Source organism: Betta splendens, chromosome 1 (assembly GCF_900634795.4).
Source record: "Betta splendens chromosome 1, fBetSpl5.4, whole genome shotgun sequence".
Classification (NCBI taxonomy): Eukaryota; Metazoa; Chordata; class Actinopteri; order Anabantiformes; family Osphronemidae; genus Betta; species Betta splendens.
The window spans coordinates 3,061,819-3,087,804 of NC_040881.3; the positions used below are offsets into that span (position 1 = coordinate 3,061,819).

Genomic DNA, 25,986 nt, shown 5'->3' on the forward strand with positions numbered 1-25,986 from the left:
ACTCACTCACTCCAATAATTCTCCACCAAACAGGAAAACGAACGTCTGAATGGAGCCTTTCACTTTTAGATGCTTTTGGTTAATTATTATCTACAGAATGATGTGGATTGTTTTATTGATAATGCACCTCTTAGATAAATGAATGGTTGTTTTATACTGTTAAAAAGTTTACTCAAAGATAACAATAGTTTTCTTTTGCGCCACTACATCATACAGAGCAAGAGAAACGTAACTAACTTTGGTTACTCGTTCAAATCCATGAAGAGGCTCGAGATCCGCGCCGTCAATCACCCTCAGCTGTGCCGTCATTGGCTGCTGCTCCGCCGTGAGGCAGCGGGGGCGGATCCGGAGCGCTCAGGTCGACGGCAGCGCGTGGCGCCGTGAAAAGCTCGAACCCGCCGCTGTGCGCGAGAGGCGGCGGGAGCCGGAGCGGCGGCGGGGGGGGGAGAGAAGGGGGAGGAGGCACGCGCCGCACCCTTTTTGCTATGCCTGTGCCTCACACAACGCGGGCCACTGCGCACAGGTAACAGCTCCTCCGAGGACCGGAAGCGAGACAAAGGTCCGAGCACAGGTGACGGAAGCGGCCAGCGTAAGTTTGAAGGACAGGAAGGCGACGGGGCAGCGGAGACAGAACCCACAGTTCTTATTCCTGCATTGTGTCTCCGTGCGCGCAGGGCGCGTTAAATCGTGAACTCGGGTTCAGCGCGTCTTTTCCATCGACTCGACACTTTCGTCTGGAGGTACTTGACGAACGAGCTGAAGCGGAAAGGTGAGTCACCGCGTTCGCCTTTTTGTCTGCAACACCCTCGAGCTCGTGGTGCGGCCGCTCCGTGCGCTCTTTGCGCCTCTGGGTGGGTTGGTTCGGTTCGCATTTGGAGGTCTCGGACCGCGGTGCGGCGCCGCTCGTGCGGGGAGCGCGGAGTTTTTCCCGCACGGCATCCTCCGCCGTCCGCGTGTTGAAGGAACACAAACCTCAGCCCATTAATGCGACCGTCGCTGGGTGAAACCGGAGCGTCTATTTATAATGACTGGTTCCCGTGTCGCCCGTAAATGCGCCCTGTAATTAATGATCACGTGAAGGTGAACGCGCTTTGCCGCTGATTGGGCTCCGCGGGAGTGCGCACTGGTTTGCAGGAACTTTTAAAGGTGTTTCGCCTTTTTCCGCTCCCGGTTTTCCAGCGTCGGTTGCTTTCCGTTCATTAGAGCTTTTCCCGGAGGGGAGAGGCTGCGGCTGTGCTTTAATTCCACCCATTCAAAGTTCACCTTATGACGGTGTTGAGAGAACAACAAGGCCGAGCCTAAGCTGCTGGCCTTTTATTTTATCGTTATATAGAGCGGAGGATTTTTACCACCTGCTGTTACAGTCTGTGCTTTGCGGTAAAACGGCGACTGAGCTGCAAGCAGTTGGTTTAACTTTTTTGCTGTTGACAGCGCAGCCACAAAGTGGGAAATAAAACCCATCAGCTCACAATGAGCTCACACTCTGCCTCAGTTCAGCAGCATGAGTTTTTAAATTGTTGCTTTTATGCAGTTTGATTTAAATCTGTTTTCAGATTTTTTCTGATGTCCGGACTCTGGTTTTCTGTTAATTCGAATGGATCTTTTTGAATATTCAAATGTTGAATTTGGGTTCACGTTCTATGTTTATCAGCTGGCTCAGTGTCATGTGTAGAGTTGAACATCTGCACCAAACTGAGCGAGAAGTTGATGTTCTCCACGTCTGAGGCCTATGACTCAGACGAACCTGCAGTGAAAGCGGATGCGTGACCTAAAAGTTGAAGCCACTTCTCAGATCAACTTTAGTTTGCGTGCAGTTCGGTTTCCTGTTGATCGACCGGTTTCCCTGCGTGATGAGGGACGAGGTGTCGGTGCATGGAGCTGTGTGATTAAGTGGCTGAAGGTGGCAATTATGCAAATGAGGCTGTCCTTCCTGCTACGGCTGCATGTCCACGCCTCTCAGAGGGACTGTGTGTGTGTGTGTGTGTGTGTGTGTGTGTGTGTGTGTGTGTGTGTGTGTGTGTGTGTGTGTGTGTGTGTGGTGAAGGTTTCCTGCTGCTTGCTGAGGTCCATGTGTTCAGGCTCTTCTCCCACAGAGGGGGGGGGCTCGGGCGTGGCTGCTCTGGTAAAGACCGGTTTGCATTCAAACTGCTGTTTTTCTGTTTCAGCCCGATCCATTCAAATTCAAACGCGCACACATGCATATTCGTACGAACGAGGGCCACTGGTGGTGAAACGAACACGGCGGGGGCCGACGTCGCACACTCAGTGGGTCAGTGAGGAGCAGACACGAGCCAACGCCGCCGGGACGAGGAGATGCGGCGTGAACTCACACAGAAGCTGAGAGCTCGTCTTATTGTTTGGCTGCAGGAACAGAAGCTCCGGTCGGTCCTTCAGCAACTGCTGGGATGCGTCTTTATTTTTTAAAGCTGAAAATGCTAATCAAAATCAGAACAACACGATCTGAGCGTTAAAGAGGAACAGATGGAACTCCGTTGCACTTTCTGAAGCTTTGATGCAGATGCCGTTGTCTGCAAACGCAGCCTGAATGTGTTTATGTGTTTTGTTCCTCCCTGATGAGTTCAGGTGCTGTTTGTTGTGGATCCTGGATCAGCACGCGTTCAGGGCTCATTTGTCCCAGGATTCACCCTGGACCTGGTGTCGCGGGCGCTCGCAGCGTCGTCAGGCTCATGTTGTAGTACGTGACGCAGTGGAATTGCTTGTCTCTGACTGCGTGTTCAAGCCTGAACTTTTGTTTAGTGCATATTCAAAACAGCAGAAAGTGAAAGTGCAAGTGAATTCAAATGGAAAACGTTTCATTCAGATATGATAGTACGTAATGTCAGACGTCAGATCAGCACTGACGCCCGACGTGCAGGTGTGTGTGAACTTTGTGCTGAGATTGTTTTGACTGTGGTCTGTTCACATCGTCCTTCATGCTTTTACAGTGTGACCCTGTTCTTACCGTTGTCTCATCCATCATCTCTCTGCTTTTGCAGTTCTCTCCACACACGCTTGGTAGGAGAGTGGGTCACTGAGGTTCCGTGTGTGTGTGTGTGTTTGGATTGAGATTGGGTTTCATAGCTGGATTGTGTAATTGTGAGGTGTGTCCCTGCTGTAAAGGAGCTGCTCTGCTGTTTCCATTGTTGAGCGAGTTGAACTTGGAGCCGCCGGCGCAGTTTGTCATTTCGCTGCACTGGGTTTGGAGGCGGCAGTGGGGGGGGAGTCAAAATGCGGCCTTGACAAGTTTACTGTCAACTGGAGATTAGCGAACTGTAACTGTAGCTCCTGACGTGTGCTTGGTCTCCGTATCTGTCGTGTGTCTTCCTGTTTTGTCTGAGACGGGTTCCCTGTGACCTGATTGCTTTCGTGAGGCAGATGTTCTGCATCTGGAGGCTCTGGGGGGTCACGCAGGCGAAGGAACCCTCCGCCTCTGTGTTTACATGAAGCCGGTGTCTGTGGAGCTTCAGCTCGCTCCGTTTAGACCTGAACTGTGACTCGCCGGAGGCTCCTGGAGGCTCCTCGCCGGAGGCTCCTCGCTGCCGGAGGCTCCTGGAGGCTCCTCGCTGCCGGAGGCTCCTCGCTGCCGGAGGCTCCTCGCTGCCGGAGGCTCCTCGCTGCCGGAGGCTCCTGAACGCTGCGGCTGCTTTAAGCCGAGCGTGAACCCGGCTGACTGCCGTCTCGGCGCCGCCTCCTTCCCTCACCGCTCAGTCTAATTGTGGGATCGTCCGTCTGTGGCATGTGTTGGTTTGGTGTTTGGCCCGACTGCACTGAGTGACCCGTGGAACGGTGCGTTCCCACAGAAATAGATGGTGGCGGCCGCTGACCTTGCTGCTGTTTTCTGCTTCCCGTCTGTTGTCCGTTCTTCTTCTCTTCCCTCATTAAGTAACAGCTGATTCAGTCGCCCTGAGCTGATGGTGAGTTCTTCCACAGGTTCTCCGGCGGCTCCTGCGTCCCTGCGCTCCTCACCTGTGCGACTAATGGCATGCTGATCACCAAGCCTCCACCCACGCCGCCCTAGTCCTCCCCCTCCTCCCCCCAGACCCCCCCCCCCCCTCTCATCGCGCGCCCACTGGACCGCCATCATGGACGCGGACAAAGGCTGCACGAAGTGCTTCTGCAACTACACCATCAAGTTCTTCTACGAGAAGAGCGGCAAGAACATCAGCGACCACTGGAGCTCGCGGGACTACGTGATCGTGTCCTTGGGCCTGACGGTCTGCTTCATCGTCATCTTCTCCAACCTGCTGGTGATGGGGGCCATTCTGAAGAACCGGCGTTTTCACTTCCCCATCTACTACCTGCTGGGTAACCTGGCTGTGGCGGACCTCTTCGCAGGTACAGCTCCTCTGCTCTGTTTCACTAACGCGATGTGAGCCCTGTTTGACCACCCCCTCTGCCCTCAGGCATCGCCTACCTCCACCTGATGTTCCACACGGGTCCCTGGACCATCAAGCTGTCCCGGGAGCAGTGGTTCATCCGCCAGGGGCTGGTGGACACCAGCCTGACGGCCTCGGTCCTCAACCTGCTGGCCGTGGCCGTCGAGCGTCACCAGACCATCTTCAACATGCAGCTGCACAGCAACATGAGCACCCGCCGCGTCTTCATCATCATCGTCTTCATCTGGGTGGTGGCCATCATCATGGGCCTCATTCCCTCCATGGGCTGGAACTGCCTGTGCGCCCTCGGCGAGTGCTCCACCATGGCGCCGCTCTACAGCCGCAGCTACCTGGTGTTCTGGGCCGTGGTCAACCTGTTCACCTTCTCCGTCATGGTCGCCATCTACACCCGCATCTTCCTCTACGTGAGGCGCAAGAGCAGTCAGATGTCGCAGCACACGACGCAGATGAGGCACCGGGAGACGGTGCTCAACCTGATGAAGACGGTCTCCATGATCCTGGGTGAGGACCGGATTTCATGTTTCAAAGCTCCGCTTTGTGCAGACGCCGCTCAGGGAAACGTGCTGTGATCGTCCTGATCTCAGCTGATTTGTTTGTTCAGGTCTGTGACTCAGCAGTCAGACACTGAGCCCGTGTGCGCTTCCACCCAGGCTTCCTCCCTCGGCGTGTCTGTACTCGCTGCAGCCGACAGTCCTCCCACATTCACTCCTCTGCCGCTGGTTCCGCTTGTTTTGCTGAACTATGCTCCCACTCCTCCGCTCTGTTTGTTCCCCTTCCTCCCCTGCTCCATCTCTCATTTTTAATTTTTGATTAAATTCCTTAACGTGTGAAGGAAGAACGTGCACGTCTTGTTGCCGTCGCTCAGCACCCGCAGCCGAGCGCCTCTGGCATGTGAGGAGGGTGAGGAGGGTGAGGAGGGTGAGGAAGCCCCTGAGCATGACCTGACAGGCTGCATAGCTGACTTCCACTCGCTTTTCTATATTTTAAGGACGTATTGTAATAGAGTCGCCATCTCCTGACTCTGAACATGAACGTGGCTCATATTGTCACATTTTACTGTTCAGTGAGTCTAAATCATGAGTTCCCACATAAACGCATGTTTCCGCCTGCAGCCCATGCCGTATGCACATAGATACGTCCTGCAGAAGCGGGATGTGTGCGTCCAGTGAATTCCTGAGCTGCATATTCAAGTATTATGATAATGAAATCTGAGCGTGCAGACTAAACCGCGTGTGTGTGTGTGTGTGTGTGTGTGTGTGTGTGTGTGTGTGTGTGTGTGTGTGTGTGTGTGTGTGTGTGTGTGTGTGTGTGTGTGTGTGTGTGTGTGTGTGTGTGTGTGTGTGTGTGTGTGTGTGTGTGTGTGTGTGTGTGTGTGTGTGTGTGTGTGTGTGTGTGTGTGTGTGTGTGTGTGTGTGCCTGCCCTGTCACATTCTTTCTCCCTTACGCCCCGTTTCCAAAGACGCTCTTCCTCTTTGACTGTAGCTCTGATGTGGTCGTCTCCTCCCTTACACCCCCCCCCCCCCGCAGGCTGCTTCGTGATCTGCTGGACGCCCGGTCTGGTCCTGCTGCTGCTCGACGGCGTGGGCTGCACGAAGTGCAACGTGCTGCAGTACGAGAAGTACTTCCTGGTGCTGGCCGAGTGCAACTCCTTCTTCAACCCCATCATCTACTCCTTCAGAGACGGCGACATGAGGAGGACCTTCAAGCAGATCCTGTGCTACCTGTGCCGGCGGCGCGGCGACCAGCTGGACAACTCTGGAGTCCAGTTCACCACCCTGGACCATGAGGTACTGTCTGAGAGCAACGGGGCCAGCAGCTGCAGGGAGAGGCCCAGTGCCCACTCCCACTGAGGACGCTGCTGAGCAGGGCCGTCCCACAGCCAGCATCACTAAACATGAGCCCAAACGTCAGAAAAGGCAGAAAATCCTCCGACTCAGACAGGCCACAGCGAGCTTTCTAGCTCGACCCAGTCGTCACCTATTGTTCTAGGTGTGAAGGTGTGAAAATCCTCAGTTTAGCTTCAACGTTCACCTCGCGAAGGCGTCTTCTCGCTGCATCACTGAAACCGCTGCATCCAAAGAAAGAAAGAAAGAACCATATTATGTTGCGTATTTACACATTTCGATCGTCCGCAGCAGATCAGTGACGTCACACTGTAAAAGTAGCAGTGAAACGCGTTACTGAAAGCTCTGCATCCACCAGCAGACGCTTCCGCTGTGACTGGTTGTCAGTTCATTGTGGCTGAGAGTCAAAGAACCACATGCATGAGAAACGGCGAGGTGTCACTATCTGTCAGGAGCCACAATCTTGGTCAGACTGCGATTTCAGTAGACGAGGTCCTTTTTGTCATTTGAACAGGTTTCATGAAGCCATTTGATTGTCTGTGGTGGATTGAGTTTAGAGCGGCTCGTGCTCCTCACCACATTTCCACTGACATGTGTGTATACACACACACACACACACACACACACACACACACAGGAGGGAGGAAGTGGGGGCAGGTGGTTAGACTAACTTTACAAAGGCCTGCACAGCATGTTTATACTATAAATGTTTTATGGGTAGTTGCTAACTGTGTAAATATGAGGGAAGTGCATTATGGGTAGTTTTTTTAAGTAGTTTCTGTATTTAACCATGCTCATAAGATTTCAGATAAGCTAATGTGCATCCCATGTTCATGTTTTACCAGTTGAGGAACGCCTTCCTTTTGCTTCTGTACAAACTCTGTTACCTCTAATAAAAGCGTGTTTGTCCACGTGTGACTTGTCGCCCACGTCTGTCGCCGCTCGCTTCGCGTCTCGCGCTGTTTTGGGGCCGTGTTGCGTCTTCCTCCTTCTGGTCGGTTTGGACGTGACTAACCCATGTTTCTCTCTCCTTTTCCCACTTCCTCTCTGCTGCACCTAATCCCCATCCTCCGTGTCGTCCTCCCTCACTCTTGTATCTGTAGAATTATAAGTCTCGTACCGCGGCGCCGACGGAGGGGAACAACGGGACGCTTCTGATCCGCAGAGACCGCGACGACGCCTCCAAAGACTGGCGTTAAGGCGGCGACGCGCGCACGGACGGCTGCGCGCGATCCCACTGACCCGTGTATGCGTGACTGTACCGAACCCTGAACCTGCTCCTCTGCCGTCCGGACACTGGGTCCAAACCGTTTATTCTGTGACACACGCTGGATGAACGCCTCCACTGGCTCCGGATCCGCGGCTCCTCGCGATGTGGGACGCGTTCAGTCCACGGACACGAGGAAGCAACGCCTCATTCGCTTTAAGTGGAGAGCTCGTTTCCTGTTGGGATCTGAACCATCTGTTGATCCGTTGAACAAGCGGAGCGTGTTCATGTTCAAGACTGGAGGCGGCTCCGCCTGATCACTGGTTCCAGCTTCCTTCACCTGTTTCTGTCTGAGGAAACCGCCACCTTTCTGTATTGGACCCGGTGCGTTTGTAAGTAAAGGGTTTGTTAGTCGGGAAATAAATTCCCAAGGTTGTGGAAATGATCCAAGTTGCTGAGTGTTTCCACAAACTTTAATTTGAGCCCGATGATTTAAAAACGGCTGCTTTTTTCGCTCAACCGGTTGAAAGCAGCGTTAAGTCGAGACGTGCGTTGGTTTTTATTACCACCTGAGAGGTTGTTGCACTGATGAACCCCTGTATCATGGATCCAGCTTAAAGCTGAGTTATAAAGCGCTCGACCCGTTATTGGTTCACACATTCAGGCTTTATTACATTATTACAACAGTTTTGTTGCATGATATTAACATTTTACCCCCAAAGTATAACCACACATTAACTGGATATTTTAGCCTTCATGATTTGGGAGAGACACGGATCTTGTCACGTGCATGTTTGTTTCATTAACACACTTTATTTTATCAGTCAATAAACCTGTTTCTTTCTTTTTTTATTTTGCTTTATTTACTTATCTAATTTTTGCCGAAATGACACAGTGCTTTGTAAATAATAGATATAAGGCGTTTTTTTAGGCTCTCATCAGCAGCCACAGGAGAAACCGAGATGAACCTGAATCTACTTGTTGCTTTTTTTATAGCCGTGGTTTCATTTTCAGACATGACTGACTGTACAGGATGTGAAGCTTAATGGTGAACATATTAATGTAAAAACTGACATTTGTGTGCATTGGAAAGAACCTGGATGTTTTATGGTTTCCTGTGACAGTGTCGTCATTAAAGCGTCAATCAGTTCTCCTGTCGCCTGTTTCACGCTTCTTTGTCTTGAGCGTCTTTTGTTCTGGATCTCGTGGGTCGGATGGATTTCAGGATCTCCTTCAGTTTCCTTGTGGGTTCCTTTTCCTCCTTCCTGGGACTGCTGCTGGCGTTTTGCTCCTTTGTTTCCTCCGGGTTCTCAGGAGATGCAGCTTCCTCTACTTTGCTGAGTCCGTTTGAAGGTTTCCGGCCCATCTTGCTCTTCATCCGCTCCTTTAACTTCTCCAGCGCTCCCTCATCCTTCTTCTCAGGCGGCGTCGCGTCCTCACTCGGCTCCTTCTTTGATTTACCGAAGAAGACTCGTTTAAGCGACTTTGACTCCTCCTTCTCAGGATTCTTCTTCTTTCTGGGGTTCAGCTTTTCCAGCAGCCCGTTGCTCTTCTTCTTCTTGCGTTTCTTGGTGGGGAGGGCCTTTTTCATCTTTTTCCAGGTTTTCTTCCACCGCGACTTCTTCTTTTTTCGAAAGATCTTTTTGATGGAGGAGCCGCCCATGACATCACCTACGCGAGAACCAAGATGAGGATCAGCCTGAAGACACTGTCTGTGTCCCTGTCTGGCTTTTACATACGATGATGTAGTTTATAATATTGTTGGAATCACTTTCTGTGTTTCAGACCAGATCGATTCCTGTAAATGAGTTCACATGGTAAAAGTATTTCAGGGCTATTTGCTCAGTGGTTCGTTTTGCATTTATGCAGAGAATGTGGAGTTCATTTAAATGATCCTGTCACAAAGTCAATGTTTTACTGCTACAATGATGCACGAATTCATTGTTTACCTGTACCGTCTGGTTTCCGTTTACTGGACAAACGTCAGGCGTCACCTTTGATGAAAGCGGCTCCTTTTCTCCTTTGGAGAAGAAAATGAACAGCTACGGAAGAAGAGCTGTAGATGAACAACGGCTTTTATTGCTTATTGGCAATAAACGGTGTGTTTAAATGAAGAAAGAACGGCTTAAGTGGAAATCCTGAGACCCGATGAAGCGTCTACAGCCCGACGGTCGTAATGATTTTCTATTATTAACCTTTCCATCGCTGGCTGCAGGTTTAATGCATTAAAATGCATTTACCCACACGTTAAACAGAAACAAGGCGTCATAGCGGTAGATCACCGTGCTTTCACTTGTTACCGTGAGGACGCTTGGTCAAACACCAGACACAGTGGTAGTGAGGTGACGCCTCTTCACAGATTAAACACACAAACCTTTTCTCTTCGAACGCTCGTTGACACCGTCGCCTCTAAACTTCTCAGACCATTCGACTCGCGTGTTTTTTGAGACAAACGCACAGCACCGCTGGCTGCTCCTCCACCAACTCCGACCATAAGCACAAGTCCAAGACGCAAATAACCGTTTCCGTGATGTTGAGATTACCAGTCAGCGGGGAAAGAACCAAACTGGTTCTGGTGCATTCTTACTGGGAGGCACCGACTCCGTATGCGCTGTTTTAAAGGTGTCTTATAGAATTTGCTTCACAAAAGGTTTGTAGAGATGCATGAATGTTTTCTGTGTGGTTTATTACAAAGGCCTCACTCATCTTTAAACGACGTTTTATTGTGTTCTTTCGCAGCGTCGACTGGTTCTAACAGGATGATCCCATTTTCACATGTTGCCGTGGATGTGATTACACAACAACACCTGACTCTCAGTCTTTTTGCTGTTTGCGCGTGTTTCCTGATGCGACTTGTCAAGATGTTTCTGTGCAGTACTGAGCGTGAAGCTCAATGGAGGACGCTGTGTCCACGCTTCCAATAATTTACCATCACGTTTAACTGACGTTCACAGATCGGAACAATTAAAGGGTTCTGATTAAATGCTCTCATGTCACCTCATCTTGCATTTCCTGTTTCATGATGAGTGTTCTGTGACACAAACAGGATGCACAGTCACTTTGGTTATAACTGTCTATTTATGTTCTGTAACAATACAATTGTGTTTTTCTACGGGCTGGTTGGAACGGAATCAGTAAATCACCCATAGACCACCAGCAAACAGCAGATTTCATAGATGTGTGATCGTGTCATGGATAAACCTGCTTCTGTTACTTCCAGCACTTCAACGTGCACGCGCCTTCACGCGTTGCTAGTATAACCACGGATGAGTTCACGGGGTCAACGTGGGACGCGCGTTGCTCACGTGCGCCTCCACGTGGAGCAAGTGGGCAGCGTCACTGGCTCTGTTCAGCACCTGCGCTCCACACTCCGCTACCATAAATGAGGACTAGAGCAGTGTGTGTGTGTGTGTGGGGGGGGTGTGTGTGTGTGTGTGTGTGTGTGTGTGTGTGTTTCTACCATAGCAGCATTCTACTTTTGACGTGTGTAATAAAAGCCCATGTCGCGTCTCCCACTGATGCTGGAGATTACGTTTACTGCAGCGTGGAGCTGGTTGGTGTCACGCGTGGTATTTTTTATTGGTCATGTACTGATTTTGATCCGTGTACCCTCCTACCAGCTACTGAGTCCCACTTTGACTGAATCCATCCTTTCTCTCGCGCTTGTCGTCATCTCCAGCGCTCGTTTCGGGCTGTGTGCATCACTGGGTCCTCCTCCATCCCTCCTCCTCCTCCTCCATCCCTCCTCCCCCCCACATTTTCCCGGTGCCGCCGTCGCTGCTGTGTCCGTGAGCTCCGTGCTGCACGGCGCGGCCATGGTGGACTCTCCCGTGAAGAAGACCTTCTCGTTGCCGGAGATCAAACCGCTGGACCAGTACGACTTCACCCGGGCCAAGATCTGCGCCAGTGTCCGGTGGCTGCTGTCGAAATCGTACGGCTCAGCAGGTTAGACTGCGCTCCGCATCCGCGGCCGCTCACGCCCCCGAGGCGCTGCTTGGGTGGGGCGCTCAATAATTCATCCGTCTCCATATGGAGGTGGTAGTTAGACGTTTCTGCTTCTAGTCCGAGCATCAGTCCCCGCAAACCGCTGCCCTGATGCTTGTAGTGGCTGCTCCCAGGCTGCGCAGCGTTAGGTAGGATGCCATATTGAGGAGGCGGTCATTGACGCAAACGGGAGGCTCGTCGGGAGGCTGAGGAGGGGTCCTCGGTGGTGGATGAGGCTCGAAGGAGCTGGAGGCTGTCGGCGTCGCCGCAGTGCAACAAAGCCCTTTGTCAGGCGCTGGATCAGGCGCACGTGCGACGGAGGGACGAGGAGCCGGTGCTCAGGGAAATAAGAAGAGTTACAGCCCATGATTTAGTAACAGCGGCTGCAAAGAGACGCGCATTATGAGTAAACAGCGGCAAAATGGGTCAAGACCGCATAATATTAGTGTCAGTGTTACGCACGCACGTTGCGCTGTAACGCGCGGCTGTGGACGAGGACGCTTCGGTTCTAACGGCACATTTCCAGAGCCTGGTTTTAGCATCTGCTCTGATGGAAGTTCAGGGGCGTTTGTTCGATTCATCCTCATTTTAGAGGTGCTAAGTCACCTCCATAGTGGATGACATCATATTATGATCTGTCACCTATAAAATGGCAGCTGCCCATTCACACTCCTTCCATTAATGACTAGCGCAGGAACTCTAATATTCACAGCACTGAAGCCGTCTTCTGTGTTTAGGTTCAGGCTCAGGTCACAGCACAACGACCTCTCGACTCAGATCTGATTTTTTTCTGTAGTAATAACTTCAGGCAGAATTTTGTGTAATACTTGTGTCCACTCCTGAGTCAGTGGGACAGAGACGGTGGAGCTGAAAAGCCTCTCAGCAGGGAGCCTTCGCTGTCGTCTATCAAGTGGAAAATGCCCGGTGGGCTCCTCGCACAACTTTAATGGAGGCCCAGAAGGAAACACTGCACGTGGGATCATTCACTTCACTTAACAGACACACACACACACACACACACACACACACACACACACACACACACACACACACACACACACACACACACACACACACACACACACACACACACACACAAGGCCACACAATCACCACTATATTCCAACTAGAATAGAAACAATAGAACTGGGTGATGTTTGTTCTAGTTCTTGACTTCATGAAAAGTTTTCATGAAATTATCAAATTATGTGACAGCAACATGTTCCTGGCAAATTCCTTTATGATTTATGGCAAACTGATATGTCTGGGTTTTAGGGGTTGCGCGGCAGCCTCTGCTTCTGATGTCATTAGTAGGACGCTAACTGGGTTAACTGGGTCCTGATCTACAGTCCAGTCTCATTCCCTTTTCTGCGGTGGGGACAGATTTCCATTTCCACTGTTCCCATGGAGACGACAGTCCCGTTTCCTCCCAGTGCGTCTCAGTGTGAGAGGCCGGGCTTTAATCCTAAAACGAGCCGCGTGTTCTCTCTCCTCAGCTCCTTCCTGAAGACAAGGAGGACACAAACGGTTACGTAAGACAGACTTAAGCAGAGGGAAAACGAGCCGTGGCCTCTCCGCTCATAGCTAGATGTGTGTGGATGGATGGATGAAGGAGCAGCACAGAAATGAGGCTCAGAGGAAAGGAGGATTGACTGGAAGAGTAAATGGAAGAGATGTAGACGCTGATATTCCCGTCCAGAAGTCCCATCCAATTTTCAAGATTATCCTGAATTGCTGCTCAGACGTCCAGAGGCTGCGGAGCTGGAATGTAGGTCAGTCCGGGGAAGTCTGAGCCGGGCCGGTCCTCGGGCCTGTCTGCGAATCCCGGAGCCGTTCCTGCACATGATGACATGATTCTCTGCTGTCACATAACTTTCTGACCCTTTCAGGGGCACCTTCCTTCCTTTTATCCAGTAGCTGCTTCATCGTCTCCTTTGGCCGTTGTGACTTCTGCCACATGGAACCGAGCGCGGACGAAGCAGGTCTCTGCATCGGAGCTGCAGCCGGTGCCGCAGCTCAGTTTATCCCCGTTCCTCGTATCATATCGTATAATCTATGATCTGCACCAGGCGATTTATGGTTCCGAGAACTCATTTAGTCAGTTAATTACCTCTGCATGCGCACAAGCTTGAGTGGACTCCATCCACTTGCATCATTGCTGAAATATTAATTCGGAGGTTTCACTGGCAGGATTACAACACCAGCCTGCTAGCATGCTAGGCATGCTTAGCATGGCCGCCGCTAACATACAACGCTAGCACTGATGAAAGCAGGCGTAACCTAGTTCGATGTATCAGCATGAGAACATTTCACTTCAAAACAAACAGAGAAGACTAGTGGTTAAAGTAGAGTCATTAGGAAGCAGCCTCAGCAAACCTTCAGTGTCTGTAAACTGTCTGCAGATTTGCCCTCAGGAGAATCAAGGTGTTAGCAGGGTTCATCCTCTGGGAACCAGAATGTCTGTAGAAGTATCTACATTAGCTCTTTCGTCCAAAGCCTTGGAATAAATGATGGCACCTGGATGTTCTCCTCTCCTCAGAAAATGTCCCCGTGGAGCTGCGGGAGCCGTTTTACAAGGACCAGTATGAACAGGAGCACCTCAAGCCGGCGGTGTCCAAGCTGCTCGTGTCCCCGGAGATTTACTGCCGAGTCCAAGCCCTGCTGACGCGGGCCCACGGGGACCCCCTGCCGGCGCCGCAGGAGTCTCCGGGGGACAACTCGGCCCTGCTGCAGTTCCTGGTCAAGAAGGGTTTCGCTCCCCAGGTGCAGGATGCGGACGTGAGCGAGGAGGACCTGAGCAGCGTCCCCATCAAGACGGTGCGTGACACCATCACAGGCTGCGTTTAGGTCAAAGGGAAGCTGCGTTAGCGAGTAGACAGGTTGCTTTATGGTGAAGGCAGACCAGGACTGACCGCGCTCCACTGCTCTAATCCCTCCGTCTCTGGCTGCTGCAGACTTCCCACCTGGCTCTGATCGATGCCCTGATGTCCCTGGCGGCCAGAGAGTCCGTGGGCAGAGTGACGATGGCGGCGGAGGCGGAGCAGATCGGCGCCGGGGCTCCGTGGGAGAACGCTCTGCTCTTCTGGGTCAACAGGGTGAGATCCAAACCCGGCTGCTGCTGCTGCTGCTGCTGCTGGCGAAGGTTGTCATACGGCAGAGTTCTGATCGGACCGGGTCTGTTTACAGCTGAACCAGAAGCTGAGAGAGACCACGGAGGACGAGGAGCCTGCGAAGCCGCACACGTGCAGCGAGCTGCAGCCGAGCCAGGAGTTGGTAAGAACCGGCCTCACACCAGAGACGACTGTGCTCAGATCCACTGCTCCTCCTAACGCCGGCCTCGCTCTCGCTCTCCCGCAGCCTCAGTCCACACGCTGGTACTGGAAGCTCGTTCCTGTAAGTGTGCTCCTCTGTGTGCGTCTGTGTGAGTCCCGTCCTGCCATGGCTGACGTTATTGTCCCCGCTGGAAATGCCGCGCTCCTCTTATCTGTCTCATTATGAATATGAACCGTGTTAACTGAAGTGCCGCCACTAAAATGTCCCGTAGCTGCTTATCGTTAATAGCTGAAGGTGTTTCGGGCATTAGTTTCATCACAAACTGCCCAGATGGAGCCGGGGGGAGGGGGTGATGGGGCTGGAGAGGAGGGAGAGAGGTTCATTCCATTGCTTTAGCTGACATTGCAGCAGCCTCTGTGTTCGTGCCCTTCCTCTCCTCCTCCTCCTCCTCCTCTCTCCGAGCGGGGCCGTGTGACTGTGGTGTGGCCGTTCCCATGACGACCGGCCCCCTGTCATTTATGCTTGTTTCCCTCTCTCCTCCATCCCCATCCAGCATGCTATCGCTTTTTGTTTGAAGGAGTCGGGGAATAAGCCTCCAGTGGTAACGTATAACACCTCGCTCTGTCTCGTCCTCATCCTCCACACCCACTGACTGACCGATCGCCACACCTCTCACCAGCTCCTGACCAGTTACTGACTGACTGCAGCTTGACCCGCTCCAACCCCGAGGTTGGACGTATTAACTCATCAACACAACGCTCCGTATTTGCTCATATCTGCTTCTGTTTGCCGCAGCCTTGTTGCAGGAGGCATCGTTAGGCTCAACCTTGACCTTTCTACTCGTTCCTCCTGTGAAAAGGCTGCAGCATCATTTAGTCGACCCAATGGTGAAAACAGCGTCCGGGCAGTAAAACGCGTCTCCTCTGACCCGATTATGTCGTTTGTAGCCGCCCGTGAGCGGACGCCCACAGAACTGCCTGTTTCACTGCATGGACAGTGGAGGATACGCGTCCTCGCTCGCACCGGACAGTCACGGTTTTACCCATCAGACACCAGCTTGTGTTAAAGTTGTGACTGACCCGTGCACAGTTTTGTGTTGACTTTTTTTATTGCCCCTTTCGACCTTTGCTCTGCTCCATCACTGGTCTTGTGCTGTGTTTCTGTGGGTTTTTCTACTCTCCCTGCTGCTTGGCTGGCTTCACAGATTGAGTTTGATAGTTGGTTTAGAGAAGGCAAATCATGGCTGGTTTAAATTACTTTGTCCCTTAAAACACCATCTTTCATCCTCTTTATTTGCACAGAATGGACGATTCGGTACCTACCCTTTGATTCGCGCTCTCGACCCCCTCCCTCCTCTTTCATCCCTCTTCTCCACCAGATCCGTTACAGGAAGGACAAAGTGCAGTCCAAGCTGACTCCCACTTTCCCTCTGGTTTCTGCGGTCAAGGACCTGTCTAATGGCTGCGCTATAGCTGCTGTGCTGCACTACTACTGCCCCGGCCTGCTGCCTCTGGAGGGTACACACGCTAACGCACAGACACTCACATTAGATGATGAAAGATTTATATCGAGTGATGTGCGCTCTCCGCCACTCACAGTTTAAGCAATGGACCAGCAGACACAAGATGATGTCTTTATAGGTGAGGTTCCTCACATACATGTATTGATTTGAATATTTCTGCTCGTTCCAGACGTGTGTCTGAAGGACACCATGTCAGTGGCCGACAGCGTCTACAACCTGCAGCTGATCAAGGAGTTCTGTGACAGCACGCTGCAGAGCTGCTGCCCCCTGGCTGTGGAGGACCTGCTCTACGCGCCGCCGGCTCTGCATGTACGAACACACGCACGTGCTCACGCGTCACGGATTCACTGCAACCAACGGACACGTTCACTAGCACAGAAACTGTATGTAACAATAATGAGAGTAAAGTCTGGAGGAGATGCGGAGTCGCTGTTAGTAGTTGCTGGTGATGTTTACAGTTCAATATGCTTTTATTGTCCATCTGCTCTTTGTGATGCTGGTCTGTGATGCACTCAGCATCCATAGGATGCTGATGAATCATCTGGGTAACCTAATGTGATTCTGCTCCTCAGCTGAACATCATGAGCTTCATCGCTGAACTTTTGGAATGGTTTGAGATTAAGAATCCGGATTTTGTCAAACCCTCACACCCCATAGACCTCACAGGTCTGTGATACACGCCTGTAATAATCCGACATTGGCTGTTGGTGTTTGTCATAAAATGTGATTAGTAGCATCTGGAACTGGCATTTTGTCTTTCAGATGTCTCAGGGTTGCTGGACTGCACCAGTCCTGTCAGTGGGAACAGCAACAGGTATCGAAAACATCTTTTGAATTCTAGCTTTGGTCCAATTATTAAACCGTGAAGCGTGAAAATAAATGTCGACGTTCTCACACACCGTTGGCCAACAAGGGTAAATGAAGCTGTTCTGGGTCTGTGGAAACCATGTGGCTGTTTTATTCTGTTCCAGCGGTTCTCCCTCCTTCATCTTCAAACAACCCTTTGTTCCCATCTCCTCCCCTGTGTCACCAGGTAAGACAGAGCGCTGACCAATGGTTTTAATATAAAGGACACATACATTCATTTGTTCCTCTGTCTTTTCAGAACATAAAGGTTGGACAAAGAAACAAATCAGGTACATAAAGGTCATTGGTGTAATTTCTAGTAAATGTTGTGTTGCTTCATATTTTATCTTAATTTTGTAAATCTTACTTTGGTTTCTGTGGTCTCTGCTTTTCCATGCGTGTCTGGCTCAACCCGTCCATGCGTGCGTCCTCCCATCGCCACTCACCCTCTCTGCAGTCGTCCTCTGTCAGCAGTGACTTTCAGCATCCCATTTGGGCTGGACAGTGATGTTGACGTTGTCATGGGAAACCCAATAGATTGTGTGTTTCGCTCTGTCAGCACTGACAGCCTCGCCACTGGCATCCCTGCAATGACCTCATCGGTGACATCAGCAGGAAAGGGGATGACTCATGTCCCCTACAGTCCTCCAGAGGATCTCAGTCACCTGGTCAGCGCTTCAGCCCCATTGCAGCGATCTTCATGGGGTCCCTATGCACACACGGCGCCACTGGGAGAGTTGCCCACCATTGAGGAGGCCCTCCAGGTGGTCCATGTACCCATCAGCAGAGATCGGAAGAAGGAAAGGGTCGCAGAGAACAGTGGGAGAGTGTTGAGTGGAAGAACGGAGCCCAGGTTAAGGCCTGAGGGAGCCCCTGCTGGCTTCTTCCTTCATTGTCCTGAGGAAGACAATCCCCAGCTCAGTAGCTCTGCTCCCTGTCGCTCTGGAGGCCTGTACCGGCCCGTAGGAGGAGAAGTGAGTGATACTCAAAGGCAGGGAAGGGGAGAGAGGAGGGAGAGATCAGGAAGGACATCCGACATGTCACGCGACGATGACTCTGTACTTAGAGACGGCAGCGTTGACTCCTCGGAAGCGTCAGATGATGCCCCTAGAAACGCCCCTGGTAACATTCGACCTGGTAATGGTCGCCAGGGGAACCACAGCATCAGCAGCAGTCCGCGAATGACGAGCTTTGCTGAGCGGAGAGACAACAGGAGAAGACATCCAGCGGTTCCAGGAGAGGAGTCGACCTCTGCTCCAACCCCCAATACCCCAGGAACTCCACATACACCCTCCACTCCAGCAGGGACACCTGGCTGCCAGGGCAGCCCAGGCCCCAAAGGCCCGGAACCGGGGTCCGAGGCCTGGGAGCTGGGGGCTCGTCTAGAGGAAAAACGCAGGAACATTGAAGCCCAAAAAAGACGCATTGAAGCCATTTTTGCCAAGCATAGACAAAGGCTTGGGAAAACTGCTTTCCTTCAACTGAAAAGAGAGCAAGGAGAAGGAGGAGGAGAGGGAGCAGAGGAGGACACCCTTAGTCTGGATGAGCGCCTCACCCGCATGGAGGAGCAATTAAAAAAGGAGGAAGAGAAGGACATTGAGAAAGAAAAAGCTGGAGATGAGGAGAAAGAGAAGCCATCTGCCTCCACCCCCCCGCGGCTGGAGAAGCAGGTGACATTCTCCATTGAAAGCAAGAAAGGAGCAGAGAAGGAGAAGCCCGGGGAGACTGCCCTGGTGGAGTACAATGAAGTGGTGCAGAAGCTGAGCGAGGCTCTGCAGTCGCTGCAGAAGGACATGCAAAAGCTTACTGAACAGCAACAGCAGCTCATGAGCAACCAAAGACCCAGGAACACACCCAAGAACACTCCAAAACCCACACAGAGAAGCACCAGAACCCCGCCCCACACCCCAACCAAGACGCCACCAAGAACCCCAACCAGGACCCCGACGCGGAGCACCAGTAAAGCCTGGGTGATCCCTGCTGGTCCCAGTACTGCTTCTGGCTCCTCTCCCTCAAGGCGCTCTCATGCGCTTTCTTCATCTCCCTCCTCAAAAGCCCTCATCTCCTCCTCCTGCCCTGCTCCTCGCACCAAGGTTCACGCCTCTTCCGCTCCCAGGAGCCCCAAACACCACCCCCGCTCCCAGCATCAGCCTCACCCTCGGCCTTCTGAACTCAAGTTCCCCCCGCTCAACCGTGTCCTCACACCAACCCAGAATGTGGACACCCTCCCCCACCTGCGGCGCGTGTCCCCCAGCAAGTGTCAGGTACAGACGTCCTCCACCTTCCGCATCGGTGGGCCTCGGACGCCTCAAGAGCCTCCTCAGCTCAGCCAGCAGGCCCAGCCCGACGAGAGCACGTCCGACACCGGCTCGAGTGAAACGCCCACTCAGTTCAGTCTGGAGCTCGAGCAGGAGAACGCCGAGGCCGTCGGAGCGCTGCCGGCCTTGATGCAGCCCAGACACGATCGGCCGAGGGCCGCTGGAGGCAGCAGCTCCGGTGCCCCGTCCGAGTGCTCCTTTGAGAGCGAGACTTTGTCCCTGTCTGCTGCTTTCAGCACCGGGGGGGAGGGAGGAGGGGGTGCTGTGGCAGGTGCAGCAGCAGCTTTGGGAAATCCATGTAGTCTGATTGAGATTTCCTTGTCCTCCCCTGGAGGGCCAGACGGGGGCAGCGACGAGCCAACGGACGAAGGACAGGAGTTCTCATCAGATTCCATGAGCGATCACGCAGAATCCGCAGCAGAACCTGCCGGAGGACTCGCTGCGGAACCGCTCGATCCTGTAGAGCAGCTGCAGCTGGCCATGGAAGCCAGGGACGTGGCAGAGCAACAATGCAGCAAGCCTGAATCCAAGCAGGAACCGACAGACAGTCTGGAGCCAGGCGGAGAACAGAGTGAGCTGGGAGCACGAGGAGGAGTGGGCTTCTTCTTCAAGGTGAGCACCCGCAAGCAGAGCGATGGAGGATCCATGAAACCAGGGCCCGCTCACACGGGCTCACGCTTTAATCCTGCACGTGTGGTTGCAGGAGGACGTACACAGCGAAGGGGAGATGGCCCAGCGTCGAGCTCTACTGTTGGAACGACAGCAGAAGAGAACGGAGGAGTTGAAGAAGAGGAGACAGTGGAATGAGCAAGAAAGGGAGAACAGGTAATGTATGAATGAAGAAAGTGGATGCTTTTCATCCTCATCGGTGCTTCAATCCAAAGTCCTGCCAGTTGATTCCTCTTGGTTTCAGACCAGCAGCCATAGACAGGAGGGCAGCGTCTCCCTCCGGGACGCCCCCTGTGGGCGCCACCTCCCCGTCCCCCACGCCTCCCGTCACCCCAGTCCGCCGCGGAGACTTCACGCGAGGAGAGTACGCGCGGCGGCAACAGCTCAGGATCATGGAGGATTTGGACAGAGTCCTGAAGCAGAAGCCATCGAACCACGGGCGGTCCTCGGTGAAGAAGACGCGGGCCCGGCCGCGCAGCATGACCCGGGAGGAAACACAGCTGTCCCTGAGCCCCGCCAAGGGGGCGGCTGGTGAGTCCACAGAGCGCTGCAGATGAAGCCCGACGAAGCAGCAATCACGAACGCTGCCTTTTCTCCATCTTTCTCCAGGATCCAAGTTGACCAAAGTCTACTCTCACTCCTCTCTCAACCTGGCAGCTACAGATGAGCCCAGACTCAGCGGCACTGACCCTGCTAAGAAAGCCCAGAGGTAACTCGCTGCTTAGCTCACACGCCTTCAGCCGCAGGCCGGTTCACTGGTTTTGTTAATGACTGGACCGTTTTGCAGCATCCGTCCGGATTCGCCCTCGGGATGCGCGACGCCGAGCAGACCGACCAATCAGAACGGAGACAAGGACTGGGAGAGCGGCTCCAACGGAGCCTCACCTGCCCCAGAATACACAGGTACGGGCTGAAGGTCATGGCTCCTCCAACATGCGCTGCCCAGATCGTTTACCACCGTGTTTGTTCACAGGTCCGAAGCTCTTCAAGGAACCGAGCTTCAAGTCCAACAAATTCATCATTCACAATGCTCTGTCCCGCTGCTGCCTGGCTGGAAAGGTCAACGAGGCACAGAAGAGCAAGATCGTTGAGGTAGATTCTGCCTGGTTCTTATGGATGCGGGTGTCACTGATCAGGATTATTTGTACATATCTTGATCTTATACAAAGAATAAAATAAATGAATTTTTTGTGTTTTACTTCAGGAGATGGAGAAGAGTCCTGCCAACCACTTCCTTATCCTGTTCCGTGATTCCAGCTGCCAGTTCAGGGGCGTTTATACCATGAACCCCGACTCCCAAGAGCTTGTGCGGTTGGTTGGCGTGGGTCCACGAACAATAGGCTCCGCCCAAGTGGAGTCCATCTACAAATACAGCTCAGACAGGAAACAGTTTAGCACCATCCCCTCGAAGACCATGGGCATGAGCGTGGATGCCTTCACCATCCCCAGTCATCTTTGGCACGGAGGGGGAGGGGGGGGAGGCGGGGGAGGTAGCAGGAGAGCCAGCATCACTAAAAAGGCTGTTTCCTCCAAATGAGGAAGTGGCACAACATCACAGTTACACACATTCTGGTCACCTTGTAATTATAGTGCTGTCAAAGATCAAACGCCAGTATTGACGTGCTCACAGATGCAGTTGTAGGCGTGTGTGAAAACCAACAGGCCTCAGATTGGATTTTACTGAAACACATTTATGTTGATGCTCCCTTTTATGTGCATGAAAACATGAACAGCACAGCGTTATAGCCCGTCGCAGAAGACACCGGCGAGTGTCTGGAGGAATGTTTTGTAAAATGTTAGGACAATTGCACAAGGAGGAATTCTTTTCAAAACGGCTCAGTGTCTGAATGAAAATGAATTCTTTCAAAAGAAAAGTCAATTCCACCAAATTGTGTTTTGGAAAACACTAGCTTTGTTGTATGTACAGTCGCTGGCTGTGTCCACTGAGACCCCACAGACCGGTGGCAGTTAGGATTTTTACATTGAGACAAAGACAATGCCTTCTAAAGTCAGAGCAACTGGCAGGACTTTTATTTTGTACAACTGTCAATAGGTGCTTCTAAATGAGCAGAGCCATAACCAGACGACGCAGAGGAACGACGCTGTTTGACCGAGTCAGAGTCAGTGAACGTGGTCTTCACTGAGGAAGCCACAGCATGAATGGCTGCTTTAGACCTTTTTCAATATCACAGTGAAAACGTGTGGTTTGGTGAAACTGAGATGATAATGAAACCAACTTTTGTACATGGAACTCGTATCATATTGAAGCTGACATTTATTAACTAAACGGTTGCTGTTATTAATAGATGGCTCTGATCCACATCCATAAAAAAATCAATACATCCAATAAAATCTCTGATTTGCTCAAATTGAATCCCTTGTCAAATTTCTTCCATTTCCTTTCTGATAACAGGTTCTTGTGCGTGTTCCTGACGTCAGACTGGATTCAACCAGAACCCCTCATTTATTTCCTCGTTCCTCTCTTTCTTCCTTCTGGGTCGTTGCTCTGTGCTGGGCCTTGAATCCGACCCGTTGACAGCAGATCTGCAGCTTCTGGTTGAATCAGCGGTTCCTCCCCCGTTCATCGCTTTGCAGAAAACTAAACTCGCCAACAATAGTTCGTTGTGGGTTTTTATTGCACATTTCTCTAAACATACAGGATGTGGCTTGGAGACGCGTACCTTTAGAACACATTACCTTTTATTGCATCCGTTTGATCAGCTGTGCTTCTTTGGGAGCTTTGGGCTGGTCACAAGTTAGATCGATGCTTTTCATCAGGACTTGTTTAGATTTTAAGTAGCGTAATGTCTAGTGATTTTAATTTTTGGTCATTTATTGTTTTTTTGTTGCTAAGTTGGTAAAAGAAACACATTCAGGAGATTTTAATATCGATCAGATTGTGAGGCAGCGTCAAAGAGCCCCAAGAATATGCACAGTGACGTTACAGTATAGTGATTCACTAACATTCCTCCAGACTTCCATTCATTTACCAAGTGCTACAGGTTGCTATGCTGCTGTAGGTGGTGTTTGGTAACAATGTGACTATTTAGCTGTAGCTGGAAAACATAACAACACTGAATTTAACTAATGCAGCTGCGTGAGAACCTTGGACCACAAAGTGCACATGAAGCAGTAGATGCAAAGCTGTGATAGAACATAGTTAAATACTGAGTGTTATAAGGAGGAGTTGGTGTAAAGGCAGGAATAATGAGGGGAGGAGGAGAACATCCATTCAACCGTAACTGCTTCCATGTTATACCTGGAGCTGCTGCTTAAAGCGACATGAAGGCTGCTAGCGAGCGTGGCCCGGCTCCACCGCGGGGTCACTGTCGCTGTGGGCTGTGCTGTTCCAGGGGGCGGCATCGGACCGGGGCCCGGGGGACGCACTCGCGCCGGGCCGGGACGAGTTGGGGGCCGGGTCCAGCGGGACCGCGGAGGCGGTGGGCGGGCCGAACGCGGCGGAGGCGGGCGCCTGGGGTGAAGTGGCCGGCGCGGCGTTAGACGTGGGGAGGGCGGGGGCGTCGGAGGGCGCATGGGAGGAGGAGTCGCCCGTGGGGGAGGACAGGTTGCCGGGGGTGAGCGGGGGCGAGTGGGAGGGCGCGTGTGGAGGCGGCTCGGACGGGGAGTTGGTCGGCAGGTGCCCGGGGTTGCGTGGGGGGGTCGGCTCCTGGGGGTCGGTGCACACTGGCTCCCCCTCGGCCACGTACCACACCTCATTGTGCCTGTTCAAGAGCTTTAAGGGGCTGAGATAGAAAGCAGAGCGGATCAGTGCCTGGACGGTCCCTGTGGTGGACAACAGGCGCTGGGAGGACTGGGCCCATACCTGTCGTAGCCCACGGCGTAGTGGTAGCTGTGGTTGTAGGAGGCGCGGACCCGGTCCAGCTCTTTGGTCAGCAGGTGGGCGTGAAGCCGGGAGGTGACCGACAGCATCCAGCCTCCGTAGCTCCTCACGTACATGTCAACCGCTGGCATCTCAGTGAAATACAGCTAGAACCCGGACACATCAGCAGACGGGAGCAACACAGGTTCATGTACGTTTCAAGAGCGCAGCTCACCTTGTCAGTGGTGGGAGCAGGGGGCCGGTCCTGATGCGCCGCCGGCAGCGGGAAGCTGAGCGTGTAGATGGCCGGCTCCCACATGGTGGTCTCCTCTGGGATCTTGACCAGCACAGGGGCCGTCATCTCCATCTGCACGCCTGCACAGGAAACAGGTTCAGAGCCAACAGCACAAACAGCCCACGGAGGCTGACCTCCTGACCTCCTGACCTCCTTCATTGGCTCCGCTGATGTACTGGAAAAGTCTCCTGAAGGCCAGGGCTGCACCCACTCCCATGAAGTAGGCCTCTGCATCCGTTGACACCCAGCGGGTGGGGCTGTAGTGTCGCACCTGAGCCCAAACACACGCGTTGGAAACCCAGACTGTGTGCTCACGTGCCCTGCGTCTGTCTGCTGCCGTTCACTCACCTCGTACTCGTCTGTTTTGCAGACTAACTCATACTCAACACACTCCTTTGACTCTGTGCAGAAGCTGGTGTTGGTACTGAGTCTACAACAGGATCAGAATGGAATTGGTTATAAATTAAAATCAACACTGCGCTGACATCTATAGTTTATAGTTGAGACTGAGTAAAAGTTCAAAGCTGCAGCATGAAGAGTATTTTAAATATAATCTTTACACTCTAAACAAAGCTTCACATGGGAACCCACTGGTTCCCCCTCATTTCTCCAGTTTGTCTGTGAAAGAACTTGATTAGAACCTCAACCAAACCCATTGAACCAAAGGTAATCTGTAGATAGTGGATGCTGGGATCCTGTCCATCTGTCAGTGTGAGATAAGCAGCCTGGCTACGATCAGGTGATGAAAATGGAAGCAAGCGGTTAACTTACCCAACACTCGCTTCAGAGGAAACCACGAGGGCCAAAACTGTAAAGGTTGAGACCAAAACCCTGAGGAAAGACGGACACAAACCACACAGCTTCATTTTGGAGCAGGTAACACAATCGGACCGCGAACGGGCAACGGTGGATAAGTTAAGATGGGGAGCAGAGGCAGAGTGGCGCATGCAGGCGTTTGCACTGCAGAGATGTAATGGGACACGTCTACCTGCTCCTACAGCGATGGAGGGGGGCGAGCGAGAGAGAGAGAGAGAGAGAGAGAGAGAGCGCATCTGCTGCATCACGAGGCGCTGTCTCCACAAAATCAAAGGCGTTTGGAGGTCACGCAGAAGCATTTTGTTACATCAGGACATCACCGGCCTTTAGACTGAACCATAAAACCGATTTAGTTCCATCTGGCTGAAATGAAGGTGGTTTCATTAACATTAAACCTGTGCTGCTGTGAGTGATGACGCTTATGCACAAATGTGCAGAAGCCGATCAGCCGTGACGCACACATAACTTTGAACTTTGCGTCTCATATGACGCCGCAGAAAAAGACGCGTTAAACGAACCCCACTGTCCTCAGGCTCCACTGAGGGAACACCCAGAATCTGTCCGCGCAGATCGATATCAACAACGCGCAAACGCCGCTACTCACATTGTCCCGGGCCCGTGTGCGTCTCGTCCTTTGCACCTGCCGAGGAAGCGCAGGGAGGCGTGTGATCCGCTGCGCCGCTGGAAGCACTGCGGACTGCAGCGACGACCCGCATCCGGCAGCAGCGCACGGGAGGGAGGGGCCGAGCCGGGACCTGCCCGCAAAGTGCTGGACCAATACCGGACCGTCGACCCGACAGATCACCTCTAACGCTGCAGCAGCCACAGCCAAGCCTGAGCACGTGCGGGAGCACGGATAGGAAGAGGAAGGTGAGGAAGACCCTGATCTACAGTCGGAGAATTTTCCTACAAATATAAAAAAATGCAAGGTATAGAAACGTGAGAAATGCTTACTTCATGTTTGTTAGTTAAATTATCAGAGAAATTAAAAAACA

The 25,986-nt window shown here is 52.4% G+C and overlaps 4 protein-coding genes across 14 annotated transcripts; 2 read left to right on the plus strand and 2 right to left on the minus strand.

Moving 5' to 3' along the window:
* The first annotated feature begins 446 nt into the window (after positions 1-446).
* lpar2b (lysophosphatidic acid receptor 2b) lies at positions 447-8,598 on the plus strand. 2 transcript variants are annotated; one of them, XM_029156702.3, is made up of 5 exons: positions 447-769; positions 3,931-4,335; positions 4,404-4,898; positions 5,925-6,184; positions 7,345-8,598. In XM_029156702.3, the coding sequence occupies exons 2-5, from the start codon at positions 4,083-4,085 to the stop codon at positions 7,438-7,440; spliced, it is 1,104 nt and encodes a 367-aa protein (XP_029012535.1). In that variant the 5' UTR covers positions 447-769; positions 3,931-4,082; the 3' UTR covers positions 7,441-8,598. The 2 variants fall into 2 exon arrangements, with proteins under 2 accessions (XP_029012535.1, XP_055366690.1); XM_055510715.1 differs by lacking the exon at positions 447-769 and adding an exon at positions 2,137-2,381.
* On the minus strand, positions 8,093-10,461 carry LOC114858954 (leiomodin-1-like). Of its 7 annotated transcripts, none has more exons than XM_029156741.3 (3): positions 9,823-10,460; positions 9,398-9,490; positions 8,093-9,246 (listed from the first exon to the last, which is right to left on the minus strand). In XM_029156741.3, exon 3 carries the CDS (start codon positions 9,109-9,111, stop codon positions 8,614-8,616), a length of 498 nt encoding a protein of 165 aa, XP_029012574.1. In that variant the 5' UTR covers positions 9,112-9,246; positions 9,398-9,490; positions 9,823-10,460; the 3' UTR covers positions 8,093-8,613. The 7 variants fall into 7 exon arrangements, with proteins under 7 accessions (XP_029012574.1, XP_029012592.1, XP_029012565.1 ...); XM_029156759.3 differs by having other exon boundaries at positions 9,398-9,504; XM_029156732.3 differs by having other exon boundaries at positions 8,093-9,119; positions 9,823-10,458.
* Positions 10,462-11,187: 726 nt separating this feature from the next.
* LOC114858291 (calmodulin-regulated spectrin-associated protein 3-like) lies at positions 11,188-22,434 on the plus strand. Of its 4 annotated transcripts, XM_029155382.3 has the most exons (20): positions 12,510-13,204; positions 13,322-13,414; positions 13,972-14,249; positions 14,387-14,527; positions 14,619-14,705; positions 14,790-14,825; positions 15,259-15,306; positions 16,084-16,222; positions 16,397-16,536; positions 16,800-16,893; positions 16,990-17,041; positions 17,199-17,260; positions 17,333-17,363; positions 17,531-20,003; positions 20,095-20,216; positions 20,305-20,591; positions 20,670-20,769; positions 20,848-20,963; positions 21,034-21,152; positions 21,265-22,434. In XM_029155382.3, the coding sequence occupies exons 1-20, from the start codon at positions 13,021-13,023 to the stop codon at positions 21,595-21,597; spliced, it is 4,935 nt and encodes a 1,644-aa protein (XP_029011215.1). In that variant the 5' UTR covers positions 12,510-13,020; the 3' UTR covers positions 21,598-22,434. The 4 variants fall into 4 exon arrangements, with proteins under 4 accessions (XP_029011245.1, XP_055366709.1, XP_029011253.1 ...); XM_029155412.3 differs by lacking the exons at positions 12,510-13,204; positions 13,322-13,414 and adding an exon at positions 11,188-11,393; XM_055510734.1 differs by lacking the exons at positions 12,510-13,204; positions 13,322-13,414 and adding an exon at positions 11,188-11,393 and having other exon boundaries at positions 17,633-20,003.
* A 244-nt stretch (positions 22,435-22,678) lies between these two features.
* On the minus strand, positions 22,679-25,791 carry soul5l (heme-binding protein soul5, like). The gene is made up of 7 exons (XM_029155514.2): positions 25,596-25,791; positions 24,947-25,006; positions 24,524-24,605; positions 24,326-24,446; positions 24,116-24,255; positions 23,884-24,047; positions 22,679-23,803 (listed from the first exon to the last, which is right to left on the minus strand). Coding segments are annotated over exons 1-7 (1,020 nt in total). The 5' UTR covers positions 25,598-25,791; the 3' UTR covers positions 22,679-23,352.
* Between the last annotated feature and the right edge of the window lie 195 nt (positions 25,792-25,986).